Source organism: Lagopus leucura, unplaced genomic scaffold, assembly GCF_019238085.1.
Source record: "Lagopus leucura isolate 7727_CA_CO unplaced genomic scaffold, USGS_WTPT01 Super-Scaffold_100159, whole genome shotgun sequence".
Taxonomy (NCBI): Eukaryota; Metazoa; Chordata; class Aves; order Galliformes; family Phasianidae; genus Lagopus; species Lagopus leucura.
In genome coordinates this window covers 9874970-9896275 of record NW_024962335.1, presented here as the reverse complement: position 1 = coordinate 9896275, position 21306 = coordinate 9874970, and the positions used below count along the sequence as shown (strand labels likewise).

The 21306-nt window shown below is 45.7% G+C and overlaps 1 protein-coding gene across 1 annotated transcript; it reads right to left on the bottom strand.

Moving 5' to 3' along the window:
- Nucleotides 1-154: 154 nt before the first annotated feature.
- LOC122190444 (solute carrier family 23 member 1-like) lies at nt 155-20181 on the bottom strand. Its single transcript, XM_042890445.1, has 12 exons — nt 20101-20181; nt 17068-17214; nt 15602-15759; nt 11790-11949; nt 10687-10868; nt 8077-8197; nt 7567-7723; nt 7122-7375; nt 4016-4180; nt 3218-3326; nt 2829-2924; nt 155-1443 (listed from the first exon to the last, which is right to left on the bottom strand). Exons 1-12 carry the CDS (start codon nt 20152-20154, stop codon nt 1175-1177), a joined length of 1872 nt encoding a protein of 623 aa, XP_042746379.1. The 5' UTR covers nt 20155-20181; the 3' UTR covers nt 155-1174.
- Nucleotides 20182-21306: the final 1125 nt, after the last annotated feature.

Genomic DNA, 21306 nt, shown 5'->3' with positions numbered 1-21306 from the left:
GGCACTGCCATGTGCCACCTGGTCTAAGAGGAAGGGTTGGCCCACATGACTTCCAGAGGTCCTTTCCAACCTGAATTCTCTGTGATTCTTTGAATACAACCTGCCACTCACTATGGAAATCAACCCAAGAAATATCATTCAGTTGCATGTGTTATTTATTTTTCCCAAAATATATTTAAGTATAAATCTCAGTGCAGGAAATTACAGCTTAATGCTATAGCAATATTATTACATGTCAGCAGCAGCCAGCACCACGTGCAGTCACATTATTAACAGGTTAAGGCTGTTTGTGCTGAGAGTAGAAAACAGCAAGAGTCTGCAAGCTGTTTTCTAGAGAAGTGGCTGTCACTACACAATCACCAAGCCAAGTCAAGGACAGTGGGGACACACAGAACTTAGCAGTAGCAGACGTATGTCACACTACAAGCAGAAGTTTTGTCCTTTATCTCTGATAAAGATTCCTTCATCTCTGTGCAATTTGGTACCCTGGGGAAGCTGGCTCCCAGCATCCCAGCTGAATTTCTTTCAGTAAAGCTGGTTGTTTCTAACAGATCAGTAACCTAAGTGGAGTCTGTAGATCCCTCTGCAGTGTAGGTAAGGAGAGGCAACTTCAGAAGACAATTCATCCCATTAACCTTAGATGCTGCTTTTCCAACATCATTCATTTGACTTTAAAGCATCACAGGAGAGAGAGGAGTCATGGCCTACAGGTGCCCACTTCTTTCCTTTGGCCAGGAAAAGGTGTAAACCACAAGCTGAGAGGTGAACGTTGCCATTACAGATGATTAAGGTGGAGGGGATAAACCTCAGCCCAAAGGATGCATAAGCATGGTAGAGATGCCTTCTCCTGTGGCCCCAAGGGCAGTCAGAACAGGGGAAAGGAAGAGTTCTGCTTCAGCCTAACAACTGTTCCTCAGGGTTCCCGAGGCTCAGTGCAAGGAAGGAAACTGAACATCCTTCCTAGGCATTTCCCAAAGCAGTACTGCGTCCTTCCTAGAGGTGGGCAGGCAGGAGCAGGGAGAAGAAAAATGATTCCCTCAAGGTCTCCAGTGCCTGGAGACAGTTAAGAAAAGAAAGGCATTGTCATTCTCTTGCTCCAGTTCAAATGATGGGGGCTGCAGACGTGCTTTTCATACCTCTGCTTGAGAGAAGAGTTTATCTTCAGGCCTGGTGCTTATATCCTTGTATCAGCACCTATCTCAGAGTCTCTTTCTAAGCTTGCTTTAACACTGCTTTCTTGTCCAGCAGCCTTCAGTTCATCCATTTTCTTGCCACTAGGTAGTTTTTGGGGGCAAGCAGGGAGATACCGAAACCAAGAGACAGCACAGTATTTTGTGCCTATGCCAAATGGAAGATCATAGACCTTGGAAATGAGCTGGGAGTTGTCCACCTCTCCCTTGTGGCTGTGCTTCCATGCCAGGAGACCCCGCTCCTCCTGTGTTCCTGTGAAAGCAAAAAGGAAATTGCTGTATTTCAAACACTCAAGTGGGTGTTCTGAACATATGACTGCCTTGGGCGCTCCACATTTGGCTCTCAAATCGCAGCAGATCCACTACAACATAGAGATACCCTGCACTTAAACCCTTCTAGCTTCAAAACTCTTTACAAAAACTAGCGACTGTGCTGCTAGACAGTACCCATCTTCCTGCAGTGCCTTACAGTCTCCTCCACTGCTTCTCATGGGAATCAAAGATACTAAGACAGGTTTTCAGAAGCCATGGGGGATGGAAGAACTATTCAAGAGGCATTGTAAAGTGCTAGAAAAGCAAAGCTGGGTGTTAACTGCTCGAATATCATGAGGTAAGAGAATTAACTTTAGCTAGCAATTGCTAAATGTCTGTAATTGTTGCAGTGGCTGAGTCCCTCTTGGGAAAGGGAGTGAGCACATAAATTCTGCCTGGAGGAGCTGAAGATCAAGGGTACAATAAAATTAATGAGCCAAAAGGATATTGGCTTTTCAAAAAGTCTGAGATAATAAAAGAGTCTGCTTAACAGAGTGCCCTTCCTGCTCTCTTTCTGTAGAACTTCCTCTCCTATTGTTAGGCCATCCCTCCCTAGGCTTGATGAAAATCAGAGGGTCTTTGATGGCTGTGAGGGGCAGCCACTGGTCCTATATCACATCTTTGGTCATCAGCCCTTCCTGCTGCTTTCCACTGATGTGGAGCAATTCGACCTCAATTTCAGCAGCTTTCATAAGCAGGCACACATCAACAATATTGCCTATCAGGAATCAGAGAATCATTAAGGGTGCAAAAGACCTCTAAGATCACCTAGCCCAACCATCAGCCCATCCCCACCATGCCTACTGACCACGTCCCTCAGTGCCACTTCCACACGGTTCTGGAACACCTCCAGGGACGGTGACTGCACCACCTCCCTGGGCAGCCTGTGCCACTGCTGCACCTCTATTTCTGAGAAATTTCTCCTAATATCCAACCTGCATCTATAAGCAGAGAAGAAATATTTCTTACCATGCCCTCCCTCCTGCAGTTGCCTTTCTCTCTCCTTTCTACCAACAACATGACCTAGGCTAGCATTTTATATAAAAGACATTTTTTACTGAATTAACTTTTCCTCAAACTAGATTGTTGAAAAATGTTTTTTTGTTTTGTTTTATTTTAATGAGTTACTGTTTTGGAAGCAGCAGCTATTCCATTGATGTCTCTCCTGTTCCCCATTCCTCTCCAGGAGTTCAGTGACATAGAATTTCATGGTTGCTATTACAGCTTTTACCCATAGAGCAATGGTAATGAGGACAAAAAATACCGAGTGACAAACCCCAGGGCAGACACAGACTGGTAGCTTAGCTCATTTCAGCAAAATCCTACCTGGAATGGTGTTATCGAGGATAAACCCCAAGAGCCCACCCACAAACATGCCAGTGGTGAGAAGCACCTGGATCACCTGGTCCAGCTGGATGATTTCTAGAGGAAAAACAAAGACATATATTCAACCAGCAACGTATTCAGTGCCAAGAGGCTGCTTGTTTAGGCAAGACCTGCAAATCCCAAAACAGAGCCTAAGATTTGGCAATGCAAGGGAGGCACCGGAGCAGAGGACAAGAGCAGCACTCCCAGAAAGCAACGGACAACAGTCAGAGGACAGCTTTCAGGATTTTGTTTGGAAAAAAATGTGTTTAAAAAGATTGCTTTGGATCAGCCTTTGCTTAAGTTCTATGCTACAGAAAGCTCTTCTAAAATGTGCTGTCACTTCTTACCTGTTTCTAGCAGCATATGATTTTTGTTTGCCCAGTTAGGAACTGTGAGTCCAGCAAACACAGAGAATCCAAATATAAAGATGTTTCTGGAGGAGTTCATATCCGTGTACTGCACAGAGAAATTGTGTATGTTAGTACTGACAGCTTGGAATGACCAAAATCCATGGATTAATTCATTAGTGAGCCATGCTCAGATGTACACACACAAACCCAATGACAGGTGTTAGAACAAAGTTCTGCTTAACCAAAATTAGCAGATGATTTCAAACATGTATGGCATACACTAGAAACTGTATATGGCAGATAATCAGATGGCCAAGCACTCTGTGATCTCCAGCTTAGACACCAGGAAAAGGTGTGATTCAGCCACAGCCACTGGCGGAACTGGAAATTAAACCTTTTACTGAGACTCTTGCCCAGTTTGAGACCTCTACTCAAAGAGCACTCCTCTAAATGCACATAACTATAGGACATAGAGAAAAATCACCCATAGGAGAGCAGCTACAGAAACTTCTCCCTTGCTTATAACAGCTTCCTTCAGATAAACCGTGAGATGGGGATGAGCAGCCCTGGAACTGCTGGGGCATTAACCAGTGCCTGCAAGCCCTGTCCCAACCTGGAACCTCTCTTTGTGATTTCGTCTCTGCATAAGTGCCCTCATCTTCACCCGAGGAACTGCCAGTACAAATGTTTACATTTGCTGCAGCCCAGCTTACGTCTATCTCAGGCTGGTGAGAATCTGGCTTGAAACCAAAGTAACCTTCCCTGGGAATGAAAAGGTGCTCACACAGCTGTTACCTGCAAATTGGAAATCCCCACTGCGGTGATAATGCCAAACATCACGAGGAACAGGCCTCCAATGACAGGAGTGGGTATGCTGGCAAGCATTGCCCCCGCTTTCCCAAAGACGCCACTCAGGAGCATGGCACAGGCACCAGCAATGATCACCATGCGACTCCCTACCTGGGTGGGAGAAAGAGCAGGCAGTGATGCATCAGTGAGCGCAGACCTGTCAGGCAAGGCTTGCAACCAAAGCACTCGGTGGCACGTTTGGTTCCAGCCTTTGGGTTCAGATGGGAAGCTCACACTGTGTGGAAAGTCCCTGCAGGGACAGTCCCTGCTGTGCACTAGGAAATATTTATCGTAATAAGCACCCTGAGAACAATCATAGATCCACACCTATTTGCTTTGTTATCCTCTTCCCCATTGCTATCATGACTTAACAGTTCACTGTGAAATGAAAAGCACATCAAGAGCACACTAATCCCCACATACAGCTCTGCTTTCACTGCAGCGTAGGAACGTTGTGGCATACCCACACCCTACTCCCAGATAATTCACTGGACAACACTTCCACCAGAGGTTAGTTTCCACCTCAAAATGGCCTTCAGCTTGGTGTCCTGCACCAAGCAATCCTCTCTCTATGGACCAAGATGTAGCAGAGCAGAGCTGGCCAGCCTGGCTGCTTCCATCCTGAGCTCTTGCATCTGTTATATCCTTTACACAACCAACACCAGGTTAATGAGAACTGGGGAAGTCTCTTGTTCTGCCCTTACCTGCCATCACACACCAGCTTCAGTCAACCCACCTTTCTCTCGTTCTTCCCCAGGAAGAGCCAGGGAGCCATTCTTAGTCCCACACTACAACAATGATGGGATGAAGCAGCAAGCTTCATTCAGAGCTGTTAGAGTGTGTGAATAGGAAAGAAAAAGAGTATCTGACAAACAAAGGGATGAAGGATACATTTACAGATTACAGAAATTAAACACAAAAGCAGCATATTTGTTAGACTTTCAATTCAAGATACGCTTTGCCACACCAAAACTTGGACAGCTTAAAGAATCACACTAAGATTTACAGCATTTGTGTCTTAGGCAGAGAAGTTCTGTAATCCTCTGCAAACAATTTATAATTCAATTAATTATTTTAATCCTTTCACTGAAGTATCTGAAGAATGCCATTTTTTTTCTGCAAGGGTTTTTTTGCAAATGCTTTCAGCCAAAACACTGCCAGTAACTGGTACTGTCCCTTTGTAAATATTACTTAAAATACTGTAAAGGCACATTTTTATGAAATCTAAGTTTTACTTGATTGTGAAAGAAATGAGTAAGATTTGGTGGAGAGTTTCAAAATAAAATCATGCACTGCCTTCAGGTGCACTTTATATTCTTTGGCTTAAAACCTTGGGACAGCATTATCATCAAAGCAATAATTTAATAAAAGCCACAAGATCTGTTTGTTCCAAGATTAGAATGAAGCTTCAGATTCTTAATTTGCTGAAATTGTCATATGTCAAATTATCCAATAAATGAAGTTGGCCTCAAAGGCAAAGTAACTAATCCACTGATACCACAACTGGGAGCATCTGCTTCTAAAGCTTCTAATTTAGAGTTTGTTTCAATTATGTCAGGGAAACAAGAAAACTGGTTTTTGCTCGTAAAGCTGAAGAAGCTGCAGTTTCCCAAAGTCTTTATCCCTCTTTGAAATTCTCTTTTTCTTGGAAATGGGAGCCCAGTGCTGGCACGCTGGGTTTGATCCAGTATCTCAAACATAGGTGCCTGGTGCCATTTAAGATATTGGATCTTGGCAGTTTCTGAGACCTGTGTATAAGCAGAGGAAACATGTCCCTGGCACTTCCCTTTATCATCAAAACATGTTTCCCATGTAAAAACAAACAAACAAGCAAACAGAAATCCGCCTTGTGATCACAGCAACCCCAACCATCCCAGTCAGAATGACTGAGATAGAAATTCTTCACTCAGGGGGTGGTGAGGCACTGGCCCAGCTGCCCGGAAAGCTGTGGATGCCCCATCTCTGGAGTTGCTCAAGGCCAGGCTTAATGGGTTCCTGGGCAGCCTGAGCTGGTGGGTGACAGCCCTCCGCATGCCAGGGGGGTTGGAACTAGGAGATCCTTGAGGTCCCTTCTAACCCAAGCCATTCTGTGATTCTATGAGACTGTCTTCTGGGCACTGAAGTCTGAACAAGGTGAGCAGAGGTGGGATCTAAGTGAACTGTCCCCTGAATCAGCACAGATGGCATGTCTGTGCAAGGACCTGGAGTACATGGGGACAAGGCACGTCTATAAACTGACAATTATGGGTTTGAGCACTTCTGCACTATGGTCATGTCAGCAAACTACATCATGAGAGAACAGGCTGAGGGTGACAGGCTAAACTGAGCCTCATGCAGTTAGATACAACCACTTCCATCAAACACTGTGAAAAATGGTTATTTTGAGGTTTATAAAAGCCAGCAAAATAACTAATATTATTGTTCAGGAGCTGTAAGTCAACATCTGCTTTTAGGTAGACTCACAGCTTATGTGACAATGATTTAGAAATATTTTTCAAGTTGGCTGCTGGATGTACTCATTCCCTAGCGATAAAGCTTAGTGGAAAATCTATGATCTGATTGTCAAGTTTATCTCTCTTTGGAAATTTCTTACCCTCATAAGAGCAATAAGATACTCAGGGAATTCGCACAACTTTAAAGAGAGGTAAAAACATGGACATTTGCCATCAGATTTCATAATCTCAAAGAAATGGTCTACCTTTCACACGATTGCCATCCTTGGGTTACGAAAATTGTGGAACTTGAATCCCTAATAGGGCTCCTTTACTCTCCTTCCATTTATTTAGGAGGATAGACAGGTAGATAGGTAGATAGATGGATAGTATCGGATAAAGTCAATCCTCAAGAAGTTTCCAGAATAGCTCAGTGTAATATATTCTCTTTACAGGAACCTAAGCCAGGAGCCATGAGTAACCACAGCCTGTACTCCTCCCATATGCAGAGTTGGGCTAAAGAAGCTTCCCACACCAATGTACACAACGCACTTGTAACCACACTCAGGAGATGCACAGGAGGGCAGGGCACTGCAGTCACCCTGCCGTGTGAAGCTCACCTTGGTGATGCCCAGGGCCCCCACGTTCTCACTGTAGGACGTGGTGCCGTTTCCTGTTCCCCAGGCCCCAGCCAGGAGGCAGCCAATGCCTTCCACACCGATCCCACGGTTGATGGCATGCTTCGGTGGTGGTGGGGCACCAGACAGGCGGGCACAGGCATAGTAATCCCCCATGGACTCCAGCATGGAGGAGATCACCCCGGCAAGGATGCCGAATATCCCAGCCAAGCTGACTGTTGGCGTTCCCCACTGTCCTGCAAATAAAGAGCTTGATTCAGGTCAGTGGGGCACATTTACCCCAAAATCTACTGAGAGGGAAGAACAGCAGGGTGCTTGTGCGTGTTTGCCTGATTTTGGGCACTTTGCTTCCCTGTGGTGGCTGTGAGGTGGGCAGGGTAAAGCAGCAAGGGATAGGGGAAAGGGTTGTGCAGCTTTGTCGCAGTACCTGGGTAAGGGAGCCGAAACCAGGGAGCCTGAGATAAGACGTCCCCGCAGGTGTCTGTCCGTGCCAGGTGGCCGTAAGCAGTGGGGTCCGTGGGGAGGACGTCAGTCACCGTCAACACGTAGCAGAGCAGCCAGCTCAGGGACAGCCCCAGCAGCACCTGCCCGTCACATTCGGCAGTGACAATCTGGTTACAGCAGAGCCACATCTCCAGCAATGACAGACAGGTCTGGGACGAGGCCTTCTCCTACCCAACCTTTTCCCTGTGCACACGTGAGCATGCACATGGGATGGAGGGAGAGTGACAGCAAGTATCCTGGTAGCCCTCCTTTCTGCCCCACAAACAGATGCCACGGGTCTCTTCTCCCATTCTCCCCACTGCCCCTTGCAGTGTAGCCTGGGTTGGGAAGTGCTAAGTGCACTTGAAGTGAGTGGAAACAGCCCAGATAGCCTGGACTGGGTGAAGCTGGTCCCTCTGCCATGCTGCCCAGATCACCAGGAGCACTAACATACCGGGAAGATCTGGAAGATGTAGATGGGGGAGAAGTGGCACTTCTTGCCTCTCTGATATGATGGCAGTGGCACAGGGACATTCTTCAGGTACTGAGAGAACAGAACTATGAAAAAAACAGTCCTGGGAGGAGGGGAAAACAGACCATGAGACAAAGTGTTTGCCCAGATGCCCACCTGTCCCCATGTGAACTGGAGGCCTGGCCACGAGGTGCAGCTCCTCTCCCACCCCTTGTGTGGGACTGCACTCTTACCAACAGCAGCGCAGGGCTGCACAGACACACTGCAATATGCAGCCAGAGGTTATCAATTACTATTCAGGGCACTGAATGACTGGATGCAGAATGTCTGAGGAGGAACCAGCTTCCATTATTGGTTTCTAAAGCTACAGAGCATAGACCAACGGCATCAGTGCACATTTTGTGCATTTGCATTAACAAAGGAGCTCAGCGGCCTGATGAATCATTGCAGAACACTCATCTATCTTGGGTAGGTGTCACTGCTTATTATTCAGGTTGCCTGACACATTCCATTAATAGATGCTGTTTTCATCTGCTGCTGAAATTTTGCCTAACTTTTTGCCATTTAGAATGAAAATTTCCATGGAAAACATCTGCCCCAGGCCAAATATTTCTGGAGAAATATATCCTAAACCTATTTCAAAGAGTGATGTTCAAGAAATAGACATAGTCGAGAAGGTCATTTTGCCTTGAGCAGTAGTAAGGTCTGCCTATGTGAGATTTAGTAGAATTTGTTTGTTGGGGAGAGGCATATTGCTCTTTCTCACAAAACTCTGCTCAAGTATGATAAGTCTGTGGCAATGATCATTCATCTCAGGTCCCAAGTATTGAGCATAAACATCTCTGATTTTAGCATGTGCAGGCCATAAAGATTTTGAGCTTTTTTTTTTTTTTTCTGGAATACTGTTAAGTGATGAACTGCAGTATGTATCATTACCAAGGAGCAAGTGAGCACACACCAAACCAGTTTCTCAAGGCAACATTGGGATTCACCCATTATGGAGGCTGTGGGATGTGGTAGGGCTGGACAGCAGGGCTTAGATCACAGGACCCATGTCTTCTACCTTCTCCATCACCTGTCTCTCCCTGGGATGGGGATTAGCACAGGTAGAAAAGAGAAGAACAGAAAGGATAGCCAGCACTGCTGGGCAAAGTGGTCAGGAGAGAAACAGAGGTTAGGAGCTAGGGACTGGAGAGGGGAAGTGGAAGAACGAGACAGTCCTGATGAGGAAATAGATTTTGAAAAGAGAATTCAGATCGGCCAAGCAAAGGGGCTGGGACAAATCATTAGAGAACAGGACAAACCACAGATGTAGTGGGAGAAACAAGGGTGAAGGGGAAATTGAGGAGCAGGGAGACAAGCAGGGTTTGGGATCTTATGGAGTGCTTGTGGAAGAGATCAACTGGGTGGAGAACTGCAGGTGGAGGAGAAATGTGGCATTTGTAGCCTGGGAGTGCAGGTGTTGGCAGGCAGAACAGAACTGGCAGTGACAGGAGAAGTGGAGCTGGGAGCAGAAGGCCTACCTGGGTCCTGATAATATCCCCATGACAGCACACTGCCTTCCAAGGCTGCATTCAAGGCTGACCTCTGGACCTTTGAGTTTCCAAAGACAACACTGAAAGCACTAGCAAACTGTTGGAAGTCATAGAGGAAAACAACCTGCTGCTGTTGTATGCTATCCCAATCTTAAACCTGCACTGCGGATCTGAAACTGCTTATCTGCAAGGGAACTGTGCAGTGGTAGTTCTATTTTTTGAGACTGTTTCTGAAATTTAAATTTAAATTAGATTTAAATTCTGAAATCAGATTTAAATTTAGCTTTAGAGAAGATATTAGGAAGAAATTCTTTACTATGAGGGTGGTGATGCACTGAAACAGGTTGCCCAGTGAGGCTGTGGATGCCCCCTCCCTGGAAGCATTCAAGGCCAGGCTGGATGGGGCTTTGAGCAACCTGGTCTAAAGGGAGGTGTCCCTGCCTATGGCAGGGGGTTGGAACTAGATGATCTTAAAGATCCCTTTCAACCCAAACCATTCTATGATTCTAAAAATATCAAAGAAATTCTGCCACCAGGAACACTTGTACACTTATACACAGAGGCACACACACAAATTTCCCTGTAAGAATGCTCTCAGTGCTGCAAAGGCACATGCACACAATGTACACATTTCCAGAGCTCCCCCAGGCCCTCTGGGGAGAAAACAATTCCTCCTCATGGCTTGAAAACAAGACACGAAGCAGCAGCTATTATAATTTGAGGAATACAGAACTCTGAGTGCTTAACTTTGTTATTTTAGAAATGCCTTTTTAACTTAAATAATGGATGTGTAGGATAGTGTGCATAAACAACTGTAACAGAAATTGCCCTCAGCAATGACACATAGGGAAGACTTGTTTCTCTACTGAGCTCAGAACTATGAGTTTTCACAAAATCAGTATTTTTAAAATTCACTTTTGTATTTGATTTGTTGCTGGTGTAGCTGAGGGCTAAAAGCTTCTCGAGAGGTAACTGTGTCATGCTGGTGTCTTGCACAAGCCTTCTGCGTGTTAGCACTCCACAAATAAATCTTGAGTTCCAGGGAAGAGATACTTACATGAATGCTATGCCCCAGTGCTGTCCAGCTTTATCCCCAGCCGAGTCGAAGAGAGGCAGAGCAACTAAGGTGATGGTGGGGGCTATTGTCAGGGGGCCAATGAATCTCATCAGAAATCCGACAAGGCCAGAAAATCCAACAAAGATTTGAAAGCAAGAAGCCACAATGATAGCTCCTTGCACCTGGAAAAACGGAGGAAGAGATCAGACAGTGAGCGGACCTCTAACTATTAAGATTTTTTTCTTAAGATTTTTCTTGAGGAAGTCAGTACCAAGCCAGTGTGAGAGCCAGGCACACCTCCAAAGATGGACAGGTATGGAGGCCTGCCACTGACCGCAGCAGGTCTCTGCTGAGCATTACTTGGGGGGAAGGACCACCAAAGTACCAGCACACCAATTCCCACCTTGGCTGAGGGATTTAGTTGTTTACCAGGGCTTGTTTCATTCCCTTGTGCCTGCCATCTGTGACACTCAAGCACACTTCAGCTTCCCTGCACCCAATCTTTCTGCTCCCCCAAAATGCAGGGGAAAAGCTCTTGCTCTGAAAATGGGAATAGAGCCATGGCCTCCACTCACCTTCCACCTGGGAAGCACTTGGGGTGTTTCACCACACTGGTAGGACAGGATGTCATTACAGCTTCTGTTTTTTTCCTGAGTATCAGTTTACCTCTGGGGACATGGTCATCACTCTGAACTTTTCTGTGTTTGACAATCACTGTTTAAGTAGCCAGCGACTGTGTCCTGAAATGCCATTAGCTGTTCTCATCACTTCCAGCCAGGAGGCTCAGGGGTGAAGCTGCTGTCTTTGCAGATCTGGTGATAAACCTGCAGTACTGAGCATTTTCCCTCATGCTGGCTCCAAAGGCATGAGGAACACAGGGCTATGGATAACAGGTCTGTTTCGCCCAGTGGAGACTTTGCAGGGGCCATAATCAACCAAGGATTCTTTGTCTCCTCTTCAATGGTAGCACAGCACCAGAGCTTAGGTGCCCAGGAAGCTGTAACTGGGCAGAGGCTAAGGGCCATTAGAGATGGAAGATAAGGTGCTTTCCTGAAAGCAAACAGCCCTGATACAGAACAGGTGCCACTGAAGATGTGATGTACCTCTCGCATCCGTGTCTGCCAGACTTCAATGAACTCAGGTGAAGAAGCATTCACCAGCGTGGCATTCTCTGTCCAGGCAGGGCACTTCCACTTGGGGAGAGACAGCATGGCCAGGGTGGGGGTCAAGAAGGAAAAAGTTCCTCCTTGAATAATAGGCAGCCTAGAAGGAGAACGGAGGGAAAAGCTGACGAGAATGCTAGAATCACAGCTCCATTTAGGTGAGAGGAAGGAAAGCAAAATAAATTACAAACAAAGCAAACAAACAAAACAAACAAAAAGCCCACAGACAAACAAACAAAAAACCCACCACAGTCTGGTCGTGGTCTCTGGCATTGTCTTTTGGTCTGTTCTGGCAGGTCACCGTCACTGACAACGCTTGGGAATTGTTGCCAGTAGTACTCAAAGAGCAATGACCACAACAGAGAGTTACGTTCAGTATGGAGTCAGACTGCTATTCTGGTTTAAAGGATATATGTGTCCTTCTAAGTTGTGACTGGGTCATAGAGCCACATATGGTAAAAAGGCAGCCAAAAGAAAAAGCTGGAGGAGGAGAGAAGGGAAAGGAAGAAAGATGCTGAGACTGAAGAAAAGCTTAGCACTGACCTGTGCCCAAATCTCACCAATATCCATTTCTTTCCTCTGTCCCCTTGATCTGCCTCACTTTTCTTCACAACCTGCTTATAAACACAATCACATACTGGCTATCCTCCATGCCATAACTATCTTCAGACTAGGAGCTAGAAATTGTGATTTATATCTTAGGAGATCAGGTTTTTTTAGAGCTAATTCCTCTGCTCTTTCCACTGACACTGGAAAGGAAACCTACATGGACACAGCAACAAGCTCTGAAAAAGCCAGGGGAAGCCTCCAAAGTGCTTTGGCTTTATCTGCTCAGAAATCTCCCCAGGAGCAGCTCCCAAAGCAACCTCTCCTTGCGCCAAAAACCCCAGTGGCACCTGCTTAGAAAAGCAGCAGGGCAGTGATCCATGTGAATGCTTCTGCAGTTTCCCTGAAGCTAAAGCATTTCCACCATTCATCAGAAAGCACAGGAAAATGAAGGATGGCAAAGCTGTTACAGCACCACATCTCCATCACTTAAAACAAGTATTTATATCACTGCAATTACTCATGCCACATACAACCGAGGCACTGTTAGAACTAGCCAGCAAGTTATATTTGAACATCAGTCATCCGTGGAGTCACTTATTTAATATATTCATCCAAACATGTTGCAGCCTTCAAAGGATTCTGCTGGGCAAAAAAGGCAAAAAGGAAGGAAGGAAGGAAGGAAGGAAGGAAGGAAGGAAGGAAGGAAGGGACATAGAAGACTTAGTGCCACCACTGTTGAATTAACAACAGCTTTATAGCTCTTGGTGTGCTGGTCCTGAGCTGGTTTCCCAGCTGGCATTGGCTTAACATCAAGCAGGAGTGTTGATGTGAAGCATATGGGCATCATGGGTTGTTTGTTTTTTTCTGGCAATGTTTACAAGATTTAGAGGAGATGTTATGCTCTGATCATCACTGAATGATGCCTAAGCATCACCACAATGGCAAATGAGGTCACTTACCTGTATGTCCTCAGGAGCTTCTTGGATAGTCTCTAATGACCATCTGGGACCCATCATTCCTTTTTCATGCTCTGTCACATGACTGAGCTGCAGGTTACAGTGGGTTGAGGTTTTCCACCATTTACTGCTTCTGGAGGGCTGCTCCCAGATTGTACTCACTCTTGGAAGGAACCTCCCCATTTCTACTGCCAGTTCCCACCTCTTTGTTCATGTGCCAGCACTGTATTTTAGCTGAAGTGCTTTTTCCCTGCCTAATCCCATCTCTGCTCTCTCAGACTAATTGCAGACTGCAGCCAGACCCACTCATCCACCACTTGGCCTAGAACAGCCAATCTCGCTTACATTACCTCCACAAGATGAGCTGCCTCCCATTACCATACCACATAAACACATTATCACTATCCCTCCTCTCACCTCTCTTCCTCTGAATCAGTCTTTCTAAAATACAGACATCATGAACTGTGCAGAGCACCTAGCTGAGGGCTCCTCAGGGCGTTGGACGTAGCACTGATGTTTTCCAGGAAAAAAACATCCCATCAGCCTCATATTTATTGTTTTCCCCAAAGACTTGCTGGTGACTCGTGATTATCATCTACTGAAGGCTTTGAGAAAGCAATAAAAAGAGAAAAAGAGATCTGCTTCTGTTTCCCTGGGCTAGGTTTGCTTGCCATCACTTCCTTCAGCTCTGCTCCAGGCTGAGTCCAGCTTTCTGACAGGGAATGTCCTCATGCCTTATAATTGGGGCCAGCAATAAGGCAATTGCATCCTTAGTGCAGAAAATGCCATTTAAGCTTATCCTATAGGATCAGCTCCTCACTGCTTAATTTGATCTGCTGTTCCTCATTCAGTTACTGAGCCACAAGAGACATTAATGAGACATTAATGTGTCATTCTCTGCCACACTTTTATCACCAAGTCCTTTTGGGGGCAGCCTGAGGGGATCTGGGGGATCTGAATCACCCAAACAGCCCACACCATAGCTGTGTGCCCTAGCCTGAATTTAACTGAACTCAGAAGAACCAAGTTGCCTCTCTTTGGTGGCCATAGTGGCCTGGCATGCACTGCAGGCTACCTCCAGGCCCCTTTCTCCATTAATCCTGCATCAATGGAGTTACCTCCAGGGAGGGGTTTGTCTACCACCATTCCTAATTACAGACAATGATGGAAAAGTTACACTAGGAAAATGCCCAGGAGGTGTAAAAAGTATGGTGATTTGCCAGTAGAAGAGTTTTAACCAGGTTATTCAGATTTGAAAGTCAATCAATGTGTGATTTTTGCTTTTGAAGCAAGAAACACCAGTTCTTGTCAATGCTTATCAATGCTTATAAATATCTACTGGGCAGCAGTCAAGTGGATGGAGCCTGGTGTTTTTAGTGGTGAGCAGCAGCAGAACAAGGAGCAATGGGCACAAACTAGAACTTAGGAAGTTCCATACAAATATGAGGAAAAATTTTTTTACTTGGAGAGTGAAAGAGCAATGGAACAGGTTGCCCAGATAGGCTGTGGAGTCTCCTTCTCTAGATATGCACAAGACCCCCCCTGGATGCCTGCCCATGTGATTTACTGTAGGGAACCCTCTTTAGCAGGGGTAGTTGGACTGGATGAGCTCCAGATGTCCATTCCAACCCTTGCAATTCTGAGGTTCTGTGTTATTCTGTTCCTGCCATAACAGAGGAAAAAAAAAATGGAAAGAGAGAGGCAGTCCAGAGTTATGACAAAGGGAATAGAAGAAATTTTGCAAGGCCAGCAAGGACCCAGGCTCTTTGGGGCACTGAGGATGCGTCTCTTACAAAGTATTTAACTTTCTCCTGAGTCTCTGAAGGTGGAGGATGAACTGCAATTTCTCCCAGTTACCCCCCTGAACTCTTTTCTGAACAGCTCTGTGCGCCCAGGGCCAGGGCCAGATTGAAAGGGACCTGCCACAGCCATAGGGTCTTCAGTAAGGAGTAGGCAGATACTGTATACTGCATCTTTTTTAATGCTTTACCTTTTGCATGACAGATTCCTTATGAGCCCAACAAAAGATGCATCAAGTACCAGGAAATGCAAAAGCCAAACAGTGAGGCAGCCCTGCAAACCTGTCGTGCACAGTGACTGCAGTATGCTTTGGCATGTGTACTGATTGCCTAAGGGTAACAAATGACCCTCCGTACTAGATAAACTTCACAGCAAGCCGGCTGCTGAGCACATAGAAATTGCATCTATAAATTTTCTTGCATGTCCCATTTCTTGCAGTTGACCTACCTGACTCCAAAGAGGACTTGAAGCAGGGTGCAAATTCCTGAGACAAAGAAGATGGTGCTTATCAAGTGGCTCTGGGTGAGGAGGTCATGCTGAAGACAGAGCTCTTTGGAGAGGATCAGTGGGACGGCTACCAGACCTCCCATGGCTGTTAGGAAATGCTAAGAGCCACAGAGAAAGACAGAGTGAAGGACGCAGAACTGGCAATACTGCATTACTGGGGGAAACCTACAAGAAACTAATATGTTTGCATTTGAATCATACCAGTATACTCATTCTCTTTTTTGATACATTAAACATTCTGTTAGGGGATGTACTTACAAGATCTGCAGTGCACCCCCACAAAATTCTCTCACCTTCCATGCCCAGAGACCTTTTGTAGTGCTCTGGACTCCCCAGATCACTGTCAGACAGAACAGCTTTATCCCCTGCCCTGCAAACGAAACTGTTGGGAGTAGTCTACCAGGAAGGAAGGGACATCATAGGGAAAGGTAACAGAATGATCACATTAAGTGAGCAGAGTACAAATGTTTCAATCCATTTCACTGGCACCTCAGTGAATAACATAAAATATTTGTAAGTTGGAGTTACCTATTCTTTGCTGCCAACAACTTCTCTCACACAGTGCAGTTATAAACAGCCATATAAATGAATGCCAAAGAATAAAAAGATCAAGCATTTTGTATTTTTCAAAAGAGTCACAGGCATACTTTAATAATGACCTTTGGTTAATTACTAAATATGAAGATAATTTGGTGAGCAATTGATGAGGTAAGGTTGTTTCAGCTGGTTTGACTTCCTAATTCTCATTCATAGTACAGGATAGCAGTGGTGGAATTGGTGGCACTTGGAAACTCACCGTGCTTGTTAAAGGTATGTTTTATTAAATTTACAATGTAAATACGTTCACAAAACCTTGTTATACATTCTAAATTTAAGGTGACCATTTAAGGAAACAAAGTACAAGGTGTCCACCAAGCTCCAAGAACAGCGCGTTGCTTCCTTAGTCGTTCTGAGGGCTCTGTTCCCTGAGGCTCTGTACCCATTAACTTTGGGTTGCATTGGGTTATTTAACATGTGTGGGCATGGACATTAGCCAAAGCAGTGTGGACCCTTCTCATGCTGCCTCTGCTTAGCCATTATGGCAGTGGAAGGGCAGAAGTTTAGAAGCCTACAGACATGTTGCTGATTTCAGCAGAGGTATCTGACCTGTTGTTATTAACTGATTGGCTCCGGCCCTAGGTCTCTGCCTTACTATTTGCACATCAAGGGGGAGGATGTTGCTGCAGGCAGGAGGATAACAATCAGTGCTTAGGGAGTGGTGGGAAGACCCTAAGGACACTAAGCCCACAGCTCCAGAGGCATCAGAACCAAAAGCACTCCCAAATACAGATTTTGTCCCCATTAACTGGCTGAACACCTGGTAAAATTCCATCCATCCCCACCCATTGCCTGCAGCCCTCTCATACCTGAATACCCAGCAAGATGCACAGGTACCAGGGGGGTATGTCAGTGACAGTGTAGGCCAGCCTGTTGCTCTGCCCCTTGCTCTTGCCTTCCTTTGGGCCCTGGGCAGCACGATCCAGTGAGGCACAGTGGTGGCTCCCATCTTCACTCTGAACAATGAGAAAAACCATTCGTTAGCCATAGCTCAGCCCTGCAGCTGCCTGTCTTGAGGCAGTGCTCCATGTCTTGTGGGAGAACTTCAGATGTAATTTTCAACAAAGTCAAGATTACAAAAGAAGTGCAATGCTTTAAGAAATTGTTTATGTGCTTCTTTGCAAGTGTGTCTAGACAGGGAAACTTTGGAGGGTGTTTCAGCCTCAAAGAGGCATTTTGATAAAGTGTGCTAGCATCATTAGTGTCTCATTAAGGATGGAAAAACCATAAGCAGAAGCAGGAAAGAGTGTGCATCAGGTTAATGCTTGAATGCTGCACTGGTCCCTGTTCTCTGTCCCATCCAAAGAGATCTTTTGACAAAATGCCCTAAAACAATTTGACCAATTTGACTAGAAGACTTTTCTGCATTTTGTTTCCTTCTCTTAAATCTTCTTGATGTTCTCACACATCCTTACAAGTGTTTCCCCTCAATAAACACAGCAGCACTGGGTCTTACACAGGAGACCTCTCTAAAACCTCTCTAAAAAAAGGAATTGGGGGAAACCAAAGAGCATGAGATCCTGGTGAACCATCTCAAAGGAGCCAGCTGGCAAAAGCAGGGTGAGCTGAGGTCTCATCTCCAGCTTGAGGACCCCAGGCACACACATGTGGCAGAGAAATCTGCTGTCAAAAGATGCTCAACCAGTTTACCAGTACCAAACTTCCATTTTCTTTAATCTTCCAAGTTCTGACAGAACAGAAGGATGCTGAAAGCAAGGTGTGTGCTGTAACACTCATGGCCTACCTACACTGGAGCTAATGCTGCAAACAGGGAACAAGGATGTAAAATCAATGTTATATTCAGTTATAAATTTGCAGGTGTGGCTAATTAGTCCCAAAGAACTGCATAATTTCTTGAAATCTCCAGCCTTGTGGCTGAGTCCCATTTATGATCACACTGTCAAAGTGTTTTGGTATGTTCCAAAACACCATATATTTACCCAGCCTAGGCAGGTAGGGAACATCACAGCTCCTTCAAAACAGATAGGAGAGGGCAGAGTTAATTCCAAGTGAGCTCAGGCATGAACTTCACGAGCAAAAGGCATTCCTAAACACCTCTCCATGAAAGCATTTTCATTTCAGAACAAGGGAGCATGATCTGTGGATTAACAAATAAGCAGTGAGATATTTAAGACTGCTCATGCAGGGAGTTATATGGGGACAGCTACTCCTGAATAACAACATGGATAAAGGAAGCCTAAGCTAGGCAGACAGCAGTAAGCTCCTTTCCTTTCACCACAACTTTTCCTGTGTTAACCAAGGGATATATTCCAGCCATGCAGAGTCTGTGTCAGTCACAGCCCCCTATGACCATCACATGAGTGCCTGACCCTCCCCAGGAGCTGAAGGAGAGTGAGCATGGTTCAGCAAGAGAAGCATGAAGCTGAGAGAACAGGATGAGGCAGGTCAAGAGACAAATTCTGACTGAGCAAGGGGTGATGGACACAAGCTGAAACACAGAAGGCTCCACCTGAACATCAGGAAACATTCCTTTACTGTGTGGATGACCACTGACCCAGTGGCACAGGTTGCCCAGATTGGTTGTGGAGTCTAATCCTTGGAGTTCCTCAAAAGGCATCTGGACATGATCCTGGGCAGCCTGCAGTAGGTGTCCCTGCTGGAGCAGGGATTGGAGCGGATGACCCAGAGGTCCCTTCCCATGTCAGCCATCCTGTGATGCTGAGGTGCTGGAAGGAGGACAAAGCAGCAGCAGATTGGAACAGGGACAGGCCCTCACAGGAGCTGCCAGAGCTGCTGCCAGTGGTTCTCAGCCCAGCTGCTCTCATGAGCCCAGGGGAACAGGATGCCCTCCCTGTGTTGTATCTTAAATTAAGTGCACCAGGAAGATCACCAGGAAGATCAGAAAGTGAACTGTTGGGCAGGTAGAAGAAAATGGTGATTCAAACTGTAGGAAGTTACAATTCATCAGACTTGCCAGCAGCAGAACAGGTAAAAATTGAGACCATTAAAAACAGTGAAAGAAAGCCTCTTCATTGCTCTGAGCGCCTCGCTGAGGCTTTCCCTACAGCTGGCACACATAGCACTCCACCTCCGCTGTTGCCAGCAAGCTCACTCTGAGAAATGGGAGACTTGGGCACCAGGAGATTAAATGAGTCCTCCATAGTCCCCTATTTGGGGGGGGTCTATGCCAACATATTAGAATCCCATCTTTCTACTCCCACTGTCAGAACACAAACAGGTTTTCACATTTCTAAGGGAGGTTAACTCCACTGGAAGTTAACTGCGTGAGATAGGAATAGGGCTGTTGTGACCCAAGTCCTTTCCCTGTGGCACTGTTAAGGCTCCCAGTATCCCCAGTTCACTGCACACTGCTGAATCCACACATCATTTACAGATTTTACTGCCCTGCTGTAACACCCACTGACCCCCAAATCCCTTTTTCACTCACCTCCCTTCCAGTTTACTTCAACAGAAATAGATCCACAAGACAAAGAAACATTCTTCAGTGGGCTAAATTTCTCTTATAATTTTACTAATACATAAATGCTTCTAAACACAGACATCAGCACAAGGATCTACCAAATCACCACCTTTTCAACACAGATACACCTGCACAGCCATTCATCTACTCTATCATTTTAGAGGTAAAGGAGAGAAAAGAAGTGAAAGGGCATCAGAGAGCAGAAACTGCACTGAATCTGTAGCAGCAGCAGACTTTAGTGAGGCAGTAATTCCTCAGATTCCTGTTGATAGAAAAGCTGAGAGACCACAAACGAGCCTACTCACAGGCAGTCCGATCCCCTGGCTTTCCCTTTCTCCTCAGTTTGCAGAACTCACACCGATTTATGCAAGAATTACTTTTTGGGGAAGAGCAAACTCACCATGAAGCTTGGGTTATCCAGCCCGTTGAGCTTTTTGTCTGTGGAGGGGGCCATGCCTTCCAGTTTTCTTCACCGACTGCCTTGAAAAAGAAAGATGAATAAGAAGAGAAAAGCCTCCTATACTGCCACTTGTCTGAGTCACTACAGCCCTAAGGAAACTGGATAAGCAAAAGCGGAAGCTGGACGTCAGGAGTCAGCCAGCAGTCCGTCCTAGGTGAGCAGTATCACCCAAGTGTTTCCTACCCCTTGGCTTATGTAAGTGACTCCTTTTCTCCAGCTGATTAGAGGACCGGCATTCAAAACAAACTGCAAAGCAATCTTTCTCAGAGTGAAGCAGTAACAGATGATGCAAGAATTTTCTCAGTAGGTAAGGATGCAAGGGGGGGTATCAGAGAGGCAAGGTATTTCCCTGCTCTCCTTGTCCAGCCTTGAAACTTGCTTCCTTATTGATCTACAGCTGCTTTCATTTTCTGTGTGGGTTGGCCTTGTTTGAAGAACTTTGTGCTCATCTTTAGAGAAGAGCTGTCTCTAGGTGGTTTCACTTGTTCTGCATGTAAACTGCTGTGCATTTTAGCTAAGGTACAACTGCAGTCATCTTGTGTTATGGAGATTGAATGGAGATAATCAAATATATTTAAGCCCAGTCACCCTTATCTTAACAAACAGCAAACTGTGCTAATGCTCCATCAAGCCACTCTAGCCACCTCTCCCCACTTCTCCTATTTAATTTAATAGCTCCCCAAGGCAATGAACTTTGCAGACCAGATGCAGAAAGGTCCCATAAAGAAGGGCTTGCTATTGCGTGCACAGTGATAACCCAAATCTCCTGGATTCCAAGCAGGAAGAGCATAACAAAAATCAGTTCTGTTCTCTGTTTCTTGTGTAGAGCATTGGTATTCTTAGGCATCTTCAGATGGGGACTGCATTACAGAGAGAAGACAATCATGGCTAAACATCATCAATGAAGTTATGAGCTGCTGGGTAAATAAATCTTAAGGTATCAAAATCCTCAGATATTCATGGTATTGCCAGATCTCCCCATATTTTTAACCATGGGGGTGCATTTCCAGCCCCACTGATCTTGGCATGAGGTCATATTTATTCCTACAAGCTCTAAATGAGAGCTCTTTCCCTGGTCAAACACCCTGGACACTTTTGCCCTCAACTCTAACCATTCCCAGCACAGAACGAGCAGCAGAGGCCACC